The sequence below is a fragment of the Meriones unguiculatus genome, chromosome 10 (genome assembly GCF_030254825.1).
Source record: "Meriones unguiculatus strain TT.TT164.6M chromosome 10, Bangor_MerUng_6.1, whole genome shotgun sequence".
Taxonomy (NCBI): domain Eukaryota; kingdom Metazoa; phylum Chordata; class Mammalia; order Rodentia; family Muridae; genus Meriones; species Meriones unguiculatus.
In genome coordinates this window covers 61,272,229-61,286,958 of record NC_083358.1, presented here as the reverse complement: position 1 = coordinate 61,286,958, position 14,730 = coordinate 61,272,229, and the positions used below count along the sequence as shown (strand labels likewise).

General features: G+C 44.0%; 1 protein-coding gene across 2 annotated transcripts in view; it reads left to right on the top strand.

Annotated features, from left to right (window-relative positions):
- Nucleotides 1–757: 757 nt before the first annotated feature.
- The window catches only part of Col24a1 (collagen type XXIV alpha 1 chain), a 249,978-nt gene continuing 236,005 nt past the window's right edge, over nucleotides 758–14,730 (top strand). For both annotated transcript variants that reach the window (XM_060392579.1, XM_060392578.1), the window contains exons 1-2: nucleotides 758–1,193; nucleotides 6,508–6,572. In XM_060392579.1, coding sequence (XP_060248562.1) covers nucleotides 1,138–1,193; nucleotides 6,508–6,572 — 121 coding nt within the window. In that variant the 5' untranslated portion in view covers nucleotides 758–1,137. The remainder of the gene's footprint in view (nucleotides 1,194–6,507; nucleotides 6,573–14,730) is intronic.

Genomic DNA, 14,730 nt, shown 5'->3' with positions numbered 1-14,730 from the left:
CGAATCTAGATTTGTAACGGAGTCAAGGTTAGGGACTAGGTGGAAAGGTGAATTACAGGAGAGAGAGTCAATAGAGATAGTGAAGGGTGTTCAGTAAAGTTTTGAAGTTTTTTTTTTTTTTTTTTTTTTTTTTAAGTCAGGCAGCAGTGGGAGCAGGTCCCCTTAATTAATTAGACCACTGGGACCGCAAGCTAACTTCAAAGAAAGCAAGATGGGGTAGGAAAGGAATGACGAACTAGCTGAGCTCAGGAGGATCCCAGCTATATAGGGAAAGAGTAAAGAAAAAGCCCGGGACGGAGAAGAAATGCGAACCAGACTGTGACATGGACACCGAGGAAGGAGCGACCCTAAATCACCTACAACTAGGAAGTGAGTGCATCTCGGAGGAGTGCTCAGGGTTCCGCTAACCCAGCCTGACCTTGCTAGTCTGGCTGACTGGGGCAGCGGGGCAGCGTTGGGGTGGGGGAGGCTGTGGGGCAGGGGGGAGGTGTGCCCGTGGTTAGTGATGTCATTGCAAGGCAGTGCGCGGTGAAATTTAACACCAGCCGGATTTACTAGGCTCCTCTTCTTCCCGGCGAGGCGGCCGGCAGTCAACGCTGAGCAAGCGCCTGCAGCTGCCGCCGGCCGCTCGCACCAACTTGATTTCCCAAGTGGGTGTGTGTGCTTGTTTGACAAATGTTTGGGCGCAGGCTGGTCCCAACGACTTCCTCCCCTACTTTCATCTCCTTCTTCCCACCCCCGCCCCCCACCCCGCCTTTCTCCTCCCAGGCCCAAAGCTCAGAGCTCTACTGGAGTCTCCTTTGAACCGCAAGTGAACTCCAGGGTTGCGCTCGCTCTTGCGGCTGCCCCCTCTGCCTCAGGGTGAAGTCTCACTCAGCTCGGGTCTCCCCAGGGGAGCGCGGCTCCGGCTGCAGCCAGGCTCGGAGCATCCTAGCTATCTTCCCCGCCCGCCGGGTGCTGCTTTTTAACCCACAGCGCTTCATCCCCCCCTACCCCACCCCACACTCCGTCCTGCGGGTTGGAGCACGATTCTCATGTGACTTTCCCCCTTTTCATGGACAGTACCTGCACCTTTAGCAGTTCGGAGCTGGCTTCTGTTTTCCGTTAGTGCTTTGCTGCAGGGACAGATGCATACAAATGCATTTAGGAGCCTACAGGACAAGGCATGGAAAGGTCTCCCCCACCACAAAAACGTAAGTAGCCCACCCGCCGCCTGAGGGGGGGAAGGGGCTTTAGACCAACCCCCTCTCTCCACCCACTGCATCCTCCGTGGAGCTGGAGTTCTGTGGTCCTGCTCCTTGGTACATTTTGGCGTTGGGAGCGGGTGAGCTGCTGCGGCATCCTCCTCCTGACTTCTCGACTTGTAAAATACCGTGTTTGAAAGGAAGCAGGCTTCTGCCAGCGAGTCTCAGTTTATGCTAAAGCGATCCTGTGGCTGGGGAGGAAAAGTTTTTCTGGCCTGTGTCCCAACATCCCCTCGGCCACTGCCCTAGGCAGTTCCAGAGCCACTCTGACACCGCTTGGACTCCAACTCCCCTCGCACCCTCACCCTCCTCCACTTCTCCTCTTCCAGCCCTGGCTGAAGTCTGCTTCCCGCTGTCTCAGGGGGAGGTGATTGCTAGGACTCTAGCAATCCTTTGGATTCCGCAAGCACCGGTTTGGGACTAGGCTGCCAGGTGGTGAGAAGGAGTATCTACAGAGCTTAGAAATCAGGAAACTGCTCAGCTCACAGGGTCTGGAGCACCTCTCTCTCTCTCTCTCTCTCTCTCTCTCTCTCTCTCTCTCTCTGAAGGCCAACAGACATATAATTCTCGCATCTGGAGTTGTGGCTGAGCCCTGACATATGTTCTGTCAGTGGGGAAGTGGTGCTCGCAGCCAAGAGCCAGGATAGGGTTGGGAGTCAGGGAAGGTTGGGTGTGAAGGCTGGACCTACCTTTCCTGGCAGAGCTTGAGAGCGGTCCATCTTCCCTTTAGACACGGTACCTGCTCCTATCCCTACGCTGGGGGAAAAAAGTGAGGATGATGGTTCCCAGCCTTGGCTGCCTGCCTGAGTGTCCCTACGAGAGGCCACTGGGTGATACAAGTTTTGCATCTGGCCCCCTGAGATACAGGGAGGAAGACTGATGAGCTGTAGGTGGGAGAAGGCCAGGGACCCAGCTGCCAGAGTCAGCTGAGCGCTGGTGGTGGAGGCGGAAGTGGAGAAAGCCCGCCTTGTGGCAATGTTTGTGTGCGTGGTGCTTGCCAACCCTGTGCAGGACCTGGGCGTGCTGTCTGCTCTGACCTCTGCAAGCTTCCTGTGTGAATGCTCCCTGCTGCAGGGCGGCTTGCACCTCCAGGCACACCCCCTTTTCTGGGAGACACAACACAGCCTGTATACACTTAGGATGGGCTCCTGTCTGTGTACCCCACAGGGCCAGGAGCCCAGTATACCCAGATACTAGAAGCTCTCCCCGTGGTCTTCCTCTTCCAGGGAGGCTCGCACAGATGCAGGCTTTGATCCGGCTTTTCTTGATAAGCGTCCCACTGGCTGGATCTTCCAGTGCATCGGATCTTATAGGACTGAGAGCACCTTCCAGGTTGATATCCTTCCGGGGTGCTATGGGGTACAATCCTCGGCAGGCTCAAGTTTTGTGGAAGGCCTCCAAGCTCTACTCAAACTCCAAGGTCCTCTCATCATGCCAACTCCTGCTGCAAGGGCTTTCTCTAAGCCACTGTACCTAGCCCAAGCAGCCAACTAATACTTCTCATAGTGTGTTCATGGGTCTGTCCTTGGCCCATCTTTTATGGTTGACAGGGACCTTCTAGAGGGACCCCGAACTGATGCTGAATATGTTCTTAGGCAATTTGGGGTTTGTATTGGGTCCAGATAATGGGGGGGGGGAGGCACAGAGAAACTAAATAGGATTGCACACATATTATTATGTGGGTATGGGCTGCAGATAATTAAGGTGCACCCTCTGAAGAAATGGCACACGGCGGATTGGTGAGGAGAGCCAGTAAAGGCTTGTGGAGAGGTACTGGAGTGGATAGCAGGTCCTGGATGAAGTTGCTGGTCTTCCTTAATCTCTGAGAGGACCTCCATCCAGGCCTGAGACCAGGAGCCTGGCCAACCATGAATCTCTCACGGTGCCGAGCTTGTTCCATTGCAGGAGCCAGTGGGTATGGGCTGCAGATAATTAAGGGTAACCCATAATTAACCAGATTGTAGACCCTCACAGCTCCAACCACACACATGCAAAGTGGAGCAAAAGTAGTTAGGGGTTGGATCAAGAAACTTGTTTCTAGAAAGAAGTGCCATAAAGAACGTAGAGTTCTTTCATCTGAAAACAGAGCCAGCACTTGAGAAAGGGGGCGGGGCTTTAGCGAGGTCTTCCGTTAGCCTATGAATTAAACTTCACAGACCTAATGAGATGCCTGAGGTTTCCACTTACTGCCGGTTTTTTTTTTTTTTTTTTTTTTTTTTTTTTTTTTTTTGTAGTGATGTTCTGGAAGTTCCCAGTTAGTCACCCAAAAATATTTATAGTTTAAAAATTGGATCCATACAGACATTTTCTTTCTCAGGGTTGCTCTGAAAATAGATTACTTGATGTGAGTTTGTAAAAATAATAAAACAAACCTAAAGTGTGAAAGGTGTTAGATGTATCGGGTTACCATGCCATGGGCTGGGAGTGTAGCTCAGTGGTTGCACTGCTGGCCTAGTGTGCATGGGATAAAGGGTTTATGCCCCCTACTGCATAAACCTCCTGTGGATGTGTGGCATTAGCCTCTGCTTCCCAGTAGTCAGGAGGTAGAGGCAAGGGGAGAAGAGGTCCCAAGTCACCTTCCCTACACAGGATCCAGGCCAGCTGGTGTAAGAGAGACCCTGTCTCAAAAACAACAACCAAACCAACAAACAAAACAAGGTTTTCACAAAGTCTCCTGGGTAATGAAAAGGTTTGTAATGTTCTTCCTAGCTGATGAAGTACTCTTTAAGTTGCTTAGTTATTTGAGTGTTCAAATAAGTGTTCAAAATCAATGGATACTTTAGGGAGAAAAAGTGCAATGTGTGGAAAGTAATTTTTGAGGGTTAGGTAGGTTTTCTGTTTGGTAATCTGTGAAATCCCAGGAGAAAAGTTATGTTGAAGGACCTAGACACATATCACTGTGTCTTGCTGATCTTAAGGACCATTCCTTTTTCATTCTACAAAAGATTGACATTATTCTGCCATCCACTTACTTATCATTTCTTCAACAAACATTTACTGAACATCAACTCTGGAGAGTCCAACCTGATCCCAGGCGGTAGGAGTAGAATGTTTGAAGACGCAACACAATTGCTTCCCTAACAATGTGGAGGGTTTGGTAGAGGAGCAAAGGAAACAATGAGAAAAGCAAAGTGTATACTCAGGAAGGGTATCTGGAAATCCTGAAGAGTTGGGGAGAAAGGGAGAGAGAGAGAGAGAGAGACAGAGGAAAGGATGGAGGAGAAAGGGGAAGGAGAAGCAGAATGCTTCTAAGTTGAAGGAAGGTTCAACTAAAGAAAACAAGAGCCTGAAGCAGACAGAGGATGGGATTTTCCATACACAGTCCATCAAAATGTTCAGGTGTTAGCACAGGGCAATCAATGTTTGAGTGCCATTTCCAGGAAGAAGGAGCTGGAGCTGAAGAGAGAAACAGAAGAGAACGAAATGCCTCCAGACTGTACAACTTTCTTAGTGGGACGAATGGTGAGCAGGAGCACCTGACTTCCTTGAGCTTGGAATCAGAGTGCAGATAAAAGTTTGGCAGAAGTTTTGTAGGGATGAAGGGCCATCTGTAGGTCTTATTAACTGAGGGTAGGTTCATTCGCTCATTCAAAAATCTCTAATGCTGGCGTGGGCCACTTGAACAACTGCCGGTATTAGAAGATGCCTGGCTGTGTTTTTCTCCCCTTTTACTGACTTGACTCCAGGCTCTAGTTCTGCTTGAAGTCCTTCAGCATTACTCTCCCTGCATTCAGGACTTGCTCAAGCACCTTGAATTAGAGGTTCTTTAAGCCAGACATGTTGAGTTCAGTTGACAGTCTGGGAGACTTCACTGTGGATAAATCACTGTGGATAAATCAGTTATTTTGAGAAAAATAGAAATTTTTACTATTTCTGGGTCTTAGCTATTAGTAAAACACAGAACCTATAAAGCTGTCAGGACGAAGACATTTTTGGCATAAAGACCGAGGGAAACTATTGAAATGCTCGATGTGTGTTATGTATGTGTTTCTCACATTACTTCACACAACTCTGCTGGTTTAAGAGAAAGCCACCAAACCATCAAGAAGTTTGCTATTCACAAGAGCTCACATGCCTTTCTTGCTATTGTAAACGTCCTCTTTGTAGGGATGAATAGCGGTAGCCCGGAGACATGTATCATAAATCCTAAGGGTCTCATGAGTACCCTAAAGAAAGATTGCTGGCAGTCTCCCAAAAGAACCTGGACTTCTCTGACAAAGAGAAAGCTGAATAGCTCCTTAAGCCACATCTAGGGGAGACTCTTGGGAAGGGGGTTAGTTCCTCAGCTGTTCTGAGGATGGTCTTTGGATGTTTTTCCAACTAAATTTAGGTCCTCCCCTGGCTAGTCTGGGTGGTTATCTTTTGAATGTGGCTGCTGTTAAACTGAATAACTAAAGGTGAGGCTATAGGGCTGAACCCAGACAGTTTATTAGACATCCTTTAGTGGACATCCTAGTAGATATCATGGGTTGTCATTTATGAATCTTTATTAAATTTTAGTGACTATAATATTGGCTTCTTTTATACTTGCTCAGTTTTATTAAGTGTCTGAGAATGTTGGGTTCTGTAATGTACAGAAATTAATCTCAAACAATGGTCCTCAAATCTATTTTGCCCATTTGGCCCACCTGGCAAATATTTGAAGTTACAGAGCTAGGGTTGGAGGTAACTTAGTCTGTGAAGTGCTTGCCGAGCAAGTGTGAGGGCCTGAGTTTCAGCCCAAGCATCCTTTTTGGAAAGAGCTGGGTGCAGTAGCCTGCGGCTGTCACCTTAGTGCTGAGGAGGCAGAGACAGGAGGATCCCTGGGGCTTATTGACCTGTCGGTGTGGCCGAATCAGTAAACTCAAAGTCAGCGAGAGATCCTGTCTAGAAAAGCAAGGTGGAGAATAACTAAGACCAAAACATTAGGTGTCCACCACACACACACACACACACACACACACTTACATACACACACACTGCCTGTACCATGGACATACTGACATCACAATCTTAGTGGGAGGGGAAAGATGAAATGAAGTATTAGCAGTCTATCAAGCTCTGGAATGATTCTAGCATACAGTCAAAAACCCATCTAAACCGTGTGTGTGGACCAGCTCTTGAACACCTAAAGCAGTGGTCCTCCACAACCCTCCAATCATCATCAGCAGCTTTATGGGGAAACTCATTAGACATTCAAATTTATACCACATTACCCACCCCCGAGTTAGCAGTCGTGTGACTTGTTAGTTGTAAATGTCTAACGTTGGCTTTTCCCCCTTAGGAAACCGCTTCTTCGTTTCATTGTACTATGTGTGGCGTGGATCACTGTTCGTGCACAGGGGCAAGGTAGGGGGAATTATCTTATTACTTGTTTTTTAAGAATGTTTCTGAGCTGTGTATGATGACGTTAAGTCTGGAGTCTTGGAATGTCGAGAAAAGAGACAGGAAGATGTGGAGGTCCAGACAAGTGTGGTAGTTATTTTTCTAATTACTGTGGCAAAATTCATGACAAAAGCTACTGAAGGAAGGAGGTGTTTATTTGGAGCCGCTGGCTGAGGAGGCCATCCATCATGGCAGGGGAAGCTGGATGGAGGAGCTGGCTAGAGGCAGCTGCTCCTGTTGTATCTACACCAGGGCGCTCAGTTAGCTTTCTCCTTTTCATTCCATCCGGGACCTCATCCCACATTTAGAGTGGATCTTCCCACCTCGGTTAACTCATTCTAGAAACTTCCTCACAGACAGAGTCAGAAATTTATTTCCATGGTGATTCTAAATCCCAACTAGATGACAGTCGGGGACAGTCAGCTTTGGCTATGTAGCAAGTCAGTGACCAGCCTGGGCTACATGTTTCGAAACAAACAAACAAAACAAACAAACAACATTTCTGCTTGCAGCAGCCAGGCACATCTTTTCAAGTCATCTAAACCTGAGATTCAGCATTAAAGCATAATAAATGATTAGAGCTAGTGTCAGGAGGATATAAGGTTACAAAAAAACATCAATTTGGGGGATAAATACGACCTTTAAGAAATTGCTCAGATCTTCCATCTGTGAAATTGCTTACATTTTTAAGCAAAATCTCTGTAAAAGGGAAGTTTTGTACAGTGAAAAGGCTTTGCTGTGACTTCATTTCAAGTGGGCGTTCTCGGGGGTGGCAGATTGTAACTGAATAACCTTTGCCCTTCTTGAAACAACACTCGCATGTAATAAATGTTCCTCCTGGATTTGCATCATTAAGGAGCGAATTTTGCATATTAGAAGGCTCAGAGCATTATTTAATTCCTGTGGGGTGGTCTAGAAAATAGTGGTTTGGCTTGGTCTGCTAGCTGTTGCACTCAGAAGTCTTTGTATATCCTATTTTATTCAGTTACTAAACAACATTTTTATAGTATCTATTTCCCAAGAAATATCTTACTATCCATTGATTGAAGTATAAATACAAAAATATCTCTGGCTTCAAAGTGAAAAAATAGTGGCCTTGTCAAAGGTTCAAAATTTTTTTCAAAGAGAAAATCCAGGAAGTGTGCTGGATTTAAGACACCAGCAGTGTGGTCCCAAGGTTGTTTTTCTCTCTGACTTTTGTGTAGCAGGATGCAACAAGGCTGCCCATTTCATAATGCAGTCAGCTTTTTAAATTTAGTAATAAACTCAACAAGCTGCTTTTCACCTGAGTCCATCAGACAAATAACAATATGCAAGAATGACAGGTAAAGACATCACAAATGAAAGGTTTGCAGAAGGGAGGCACCCAAACGAAGGGCTGGTGCCCTGTCTAACAGATCCACGTGATGAGAGTCACTAGGACCTTCAAGGATGGCTCAGTGGTTAAGAATGTTTGCAAGGAGAGCTACAGAACCAAAAAGTCTGGACACAAGGGTCTTTTCTGAGACTGATACTCCAAACAAGGACCATTCATGGAGATAACCTAGAACCCCTGCACAAATGTAGCCCATGGCAGCTCAGTGTCCAAGGGGGTTCCCTAGCAATGGGAACAGGTTCTGTCTCTGACATGAACTCAGTGGCTGGCTCTTTGATCACCTCCCCCTGAAAGGGGAGCAGCCTTACCAGACCACAGAGGAAGAAGACACTGCAGCCAGTCCTGATGAGACCTGATAGGCAAGGGTCAGAAGGAAGGAGAGGAGGAACTCCCCTATCAGTGGCCTGGGGGAGGGGCACGGGAGGCGATGAGGGAGAAAGGGTGAGATTGGGAGAGATGAGGGAAGGGGCTACAGCTGGGATACAAAGTGAATAAACGGTAACTTACAAAAAATAAATTTAAAAAAGAAAATAAAAAGAGTATTTGTTGGACTTGCGAGAGGGTCAGAGTTTTGTTCCCATGACTCACTTTGGTCTGCTCACAGCCACCTATAACTCTAGGTCCAGAGCACCTGACTCTTCTCTGGCCTCCAAGGGCCACCCACTTGCATGTGGCATGCATACACAGGGGCCAATAAATCTTTAAAAAGGGAAAAGCTATCAAAAAATGTATGCTTTACAGGGAGCGCAATTATGACTTGAAGCCTTAATATGGTCAAATCTCTTTTTGAGCTAGATTCAAGTTAGACATCTCAGGAGTGTCTCTGTACTTACAAGACATTTTAAAACTTAAAAATAAGTATCAGAGTACTTCAAGTACATGGCTCAAAGGTAAGTTGCACTGGGAAACTGAATCTTTTATCTTTACCTACTCTGAGACTCTCTGGCACCTTTTCAATTTGATCTTTGTTTTCTTGATAATGTGCCTAAATATTTTATTGACTTCCTATTATGGGCAATGAGAATTTAATGTTTTATATTGTGCTCATTTTTCCCCTCCTATCACCTCAATATAACTCCATAACTTCTTGGCTATCATAGTTTACTTTCATTGACCTATATACAGTTTTTATTAATAATGCCTCAATATCACTCCTTTTCCTGTTCCCATTGCTCCTTTTATGTGTATCTATATCATTATCAGTTATTTGTTCTCATGCTACAACAAATTGTAAGACATCTTTGGAAAACTTTTCTCCCTAAGTATACCATAGTCCTCTGTGCATTTTATTTTAATGCTGAGCTGGGGCAGCTTCTACAGCAGTGCATTACTTAGAAGGTGTCTGTCTGTCTAACCCTCACAAGGGAAGGGAGTCAGTGTAGGTGAGTAGAGAGTTTTACTCTGTAAGTTTTCTCTTCTCTGAAATTGAAAGGCCTTCATGGTTTTTGATCTTTTAGCATCAAGAGCTGTTGATAAAATTGATAGAGTAATTCTTGATAGTTGACCCCTTCCTCTTCTTCTCGAGGTGTTTATAATCACTTGCTCTTGGTTTTGAAGTTTATAATAACGTGTCATGATGAGAGTCTCTTCATTCTGTTGGGTACCCAGTGGGCCTTTTCAGTGTGGAAGTGTCATTCACTTTCTGGAAATTTACCTCTATTAGTCCACATTTCTAATGAATTCCTTTTATTCTGCAATTTCGGTTGCATTTTTGGACCTTCAAAATCGAATTCTTCCTTTTCTTACTTTAAGGTCCTATTTTCCATCTTTGTTTGAGGTTAGGTGAGAGCCTTTCCTGAGTTTGTCTTCTAAACATTTTCATTTCTGTTTATCTAAATGTTACAGTTTCCTCCCTCAGCTTTCCCTTCTTCCTTGTTAAAAACAAAACAAACGAACAACAAAACTAAAATGAAAGGAAACAAAAAAAAAATCTCATAAACTTGTTTCTGTTTCCTGTGTGCACATCCTACTCTAATCTCACTGTGGGTGAGAATAATATTTTGAATGTTTCTTCTTGTGTTATCTTTTTTGTCTTCCAATTTTTTCATTATTTTGATCTGTTTTTTTTAAATAGATATTCTCTTAGAGTCTGCAGTTGTTTCTGTTATCATCTAAAAATAACACGGCAAAAATATATTTGGGAACTATTTTAATATAGGCTTGACATCTGAGATGCCTCCGTTAGGGTGCCGAAGGATGAGCTTGGCTGGCCACCTTGTTGTTGCAACCCAAATATGTGAATGCATGAAATGTCTGCAGAGAGGATGCTCTTCTCCAATTTTACATGAAGGATAAAGGCGTGGTGGTCGCCACTGCCGGAGTTCAGTGATTAAAAGGGTCATGGATGACAGAATTGCCATCCAATGTATTATGTATCTCTTACCTGATTCCCTTATTCTTCATGTGCTACTTCTGTACCTTCTGCTATTACTGGGTCAATATTTCAATGCTTTGCTTTCCTATTATGGTCTCAGAGTTTCTTATACAAATGTTTAGCTCTTCCCCACTATCCCAAAACTCCAAGTTCAAATCCCAAGAATTTAGTGAACTTGTACCTCCCATTCTTGAGCCTTTCAGCACTTTTCCATGAGTTGTTGCTTGTTGTCTTCAGCTCTTTAATGCATTTAAAAAAATCCGTTAATTTCTTTTGTCTGCTGATGTCTTTTCTAATTATCCACTTTTATGTCTTGAACCATATTTCCTTCTTTTCCTTAAAAGCTCTTCAGGATTAAATCTATGTGATTAAAAGTCTATGTGATTTCCTACAGTTTCAGTTCTTCTTAAGTCTTAAGAAAAGCTGTTTTAGCTATCCTTTTAATAGATGGGAGTTCTATATTTGCCATCTAGCCTGGTGTTGGGTGTGACCTAGTGAATGACTGAGCCTATTGCAAGTTGAAGTGATGTAGAGAAGATTAAGTTCTCTGAGGGCTTGCTGGTGTGGCTGTCTTCCGCTTGCTGCAGCCACCTTGGCTCATCACTGTCACTGGATGCCCGGGAGGTGAGGCAGAGAGATGCAGTGAACTTGTAAGGAATTCTCAAATGGCGCCGTGTCTCTGGTTCATGACCCCAAGTGTGAAAGCACATGTAGACAGGCCCGTATCGGGAAGAAGGGCGTCTCCTGAGAACATTACTCTAAGGTCACATGGAGGCTGTTCCCTCCCGCTACAGCAACTCCACCCTCTTACACTCCATCAACAACTTTTATATGCAGCTCAAAGCTTCATCCCTCACTTTATAAATAAGCTTGCATTAATCTGTTTATACAGAATAAGTGTGCTACTTACATTCAGAAAACTTTAGAGAAACAAATGTTGCTTTTAACATACCGGCTGTGCCAAAGGTGTTTGAGGACACAGGTGTTCTGGAGACGTAGCCCTGGTTTATGTCCAGATTATATTGCTAAGTAGCTGTGTGACCTTGAGTGAATTCCTGAAGTACTGGGAGCCTTCTTTCTAACGGATCAAGATGAAGATAAGATCCACACTATGTGTGGTTTAGGGAGAATGAAAGGAGATAACACATGTAAGATGTTTGGATGATGACACTGCGATATGTTTTCGTAGAACGGAAGACCACAGTCTAGACCCACTTCTCTTCCCATATCCTCCGGGCACTGAACAAGTCAAAGCAACTGATCATAAATCATTTCCTTAAGTTCCTCAACTCAGTGACCTGGAGCCAGGAAGCTTATATTTGAGTCACGATTTTGGCACTGCTTGGAAGTGACTAAAACAGACCCTGCAAAGTGAAACGTACAGAGATAATCTACTTGATTTATACAAATTTCACAGGGAAAAGAAAAATATGTTGAATATTATATTCCTGATGGTTGTATTTTAAACAGTCACTTTAAAATATATATACATATTTTTTTACTTTTTTGAAAGTGTCATATATGTATACAGCATACTATGATGTGATTCACCAACCCAGGACTTTCCTCAAACTCTTCCCAGGGCCCATCGACCATATACCTCTCAACTTCATGCATTCTTTTAAAAGTTTATTATTAGTTACTACTCCCAAGTCTAGTTAGTGCTGACTGTGGAAATGGATGTGGAACAATCACTTTAATTTTTTTTTTAATTTGGCCTAAGTGCAATGTTTGAAAGAGTGTAGTTGTAGGACTTGGCTAGGCAAGATGTATGAGAATTTGAAATATCAAGAATTAATTAGAATTAATGCATATCCATTTAATTATTTAATAGTAGGAATTAACTCTGCAACTTGTTACACTCTAAAACTTGATAACTTTAAAAAAACACTTAAATTACAATTACTAAGAACTAGAAAGCATCTTTAAGCTTTCAGGGATAGTCATTTATTACTTGTTCATCTAATTTGGGATGGGATGTTGACAGGCCTTTGATTTCTGTATTTGAAAAACAAATGTAGATTCCTGGATCTGGAATCTACCAGATCTGGATGTTTGAGGCATGGAATACACTCCCGGTGGACTTAATTACCAGTCACTGTATTCATAGAGAGGCGGGGTAGAAGCCATAGTGTTATCTGCTGTGTGGGCTTCTCTATCCCTCAGGTCCTCTTTCATCCAGCCCCCTACTTTATTCCATTTCCCTCACAGTTTCCTTTTTCTCCTTGGGAGAAGGGGCAGTACAACAGGAAGTGGTGTGGGGTGGGGAAGGTTGGGGGGATGGAATGGTACATGCAATGATGGTCCTATGCTTGGGTTCTTGGGTCAAGAGACCCTTTCAAGGTCAGGGAATTGAGACCAGGCTGGGAAACAAACAAACAAATAAACAAACACAAAACAGTAAAATCCTGCCTCTAAGATAAAACTGAAATTTAAAATAATGTGGCATTTGAGCTCAGTTCTGTTGAGGAGTAAAGCTCAGTGGGGGTAGATACTGTCAGTGGAACTCTGAACCAATGGGATTTTAAAATCTGATAATCATTGGTGAAGCAAAATGTTTAGAAAGAATCAATATATTCAAGTGGAGGGTGCTGGAGAAGAGGCAGCTGTCAGAAGGAAGGAAGGTGAGCATTGCTTCCAGAACCGCCTCAATTTTCAAAGATTCTCCAAGGCCACACCCCACTTCAAAACATGAGAAAAACTCACAGAACTTACAGAAATATGTTAAACTCACCACGAATTTTTTAACCATTGCAAAAACAGCCGATTAAAATTAGACAGAGGAACAAAGTGCTTAGTATCCCGAAGCTGAAGGCCTACTAAATGCAAGAGTTCAGAGTGAGCTCAGTAAGTTTAGACACTAAGAGAAGATGCGTTTTTCTGGAGTAAAATAAGATGAGATGAAACAGGAAGTGAGATGAGAGCCGTAAAACAGGAATTGATGACACAGATTTCATGTGCCACACAAAGCCACTGTAAGGCTTGAGCCAGAGGAGTGTCATAATCTGGTGCATACTGCAGAAAGGTCATGTTGGCTGCACTTGTGGTTGTGGGGCTCTTCACTGACAGACCACTGAAATACGGCAAATGAAGTTTGGGGATAGTATATTGAGTTAGAACTGCTTTGGGGACGTGTAATTTTTCCTGAATAAATTCAGCAGACAGCTGGCTGTGCAAAGCCAGAAGCAAGGGCTGTGAGTCAGAATATGTGGTTGTTGCAGCTATGGTTTGAATGACGTCATTAGGCCTGCTGTTTACAGTAAAGAGAGCATGGCTGTTGTCTTGGCGATACCACCATTTATTCTACACTGAAGAAGGAGATAGAGGGAGGGAGTATAGTCCGCTCTGCTTTTAGGTAAAGTGGAGTAAAATACTGAAAGTCACTGAGGTAAGGGTTTGACTCTTCAAGTCTGTATTCAATAGGTATCCTCCACTCCCTAGTTGCATGGTCTTGGAAATAGAATTTATCTCTGACTTTTCATAACTAAGATGGCAGTGATAGTAGTACCCGCATATAGAGTTTTGAGAAGTATGACAATACAGTAACGTTCTTAGAGAGGTACCAGGTACAGAGAAAGAATTTAGTAAATGTCGCCAGTGTTCTTTAAGAAATCAAGGCAACTCTAGTGCCTTGCTGTCACCATCTGATTTATTTTCCCAAGTGGTAACTAATTTCTTCAGAGACATGAACTAATGATCTGGGTTGATTTTGTGGTTAGGGCGGCTCATGACACTAACTCATTACAGACAACTTACTTACTGTTTTATCTATTAGTACCAAATAGCTATCTCCAAATTATAATTTAGTGATATCTAAGCCAAACTTATACTAAAGATTAAAGAGCTTGTGCTATAAATGGAGTCTCTCTGTCCTCTCTCTCTCTCTGTCCTTCTCTACTTTCCTGTCTTCTTTCCTTTACTCCCATTTTCCCCAATCTCTCTTACATGTGTCTTCTATCTTTGAGTTTCCTGTTCTCTTTTCTCTGAACTTCTGCCCCCAAGATGTGCTTAGTCTATGACAGATTGAAACTAGGATGTTGTTGTGTGGCTCTGCCTAGGAAGGTTATATCTATTCATGAGACAATGACGGAAACACACACACACACACACACACACACACACACACACCCCTACCCAAGGCCAGCTTAGTGAATAAAGGAGTTTACTATAGTACCTTCCAGGAGCGCAGAGGACTCAGGCTGTCATCCCCAGCATGGACAATGACAGCTGCATCTCTGGAACCTCTTGTGTAGCTTCGAAACAGAGAAACAGCTCCACTCGAGTCTCTTCCCTCTTAGTACTCGTGGATGGATGGTCCTGCCTGTATATCTTGTGGGTCCTGTGAGGCTGCAGAGAGCCTGCAGAGCCGCCTT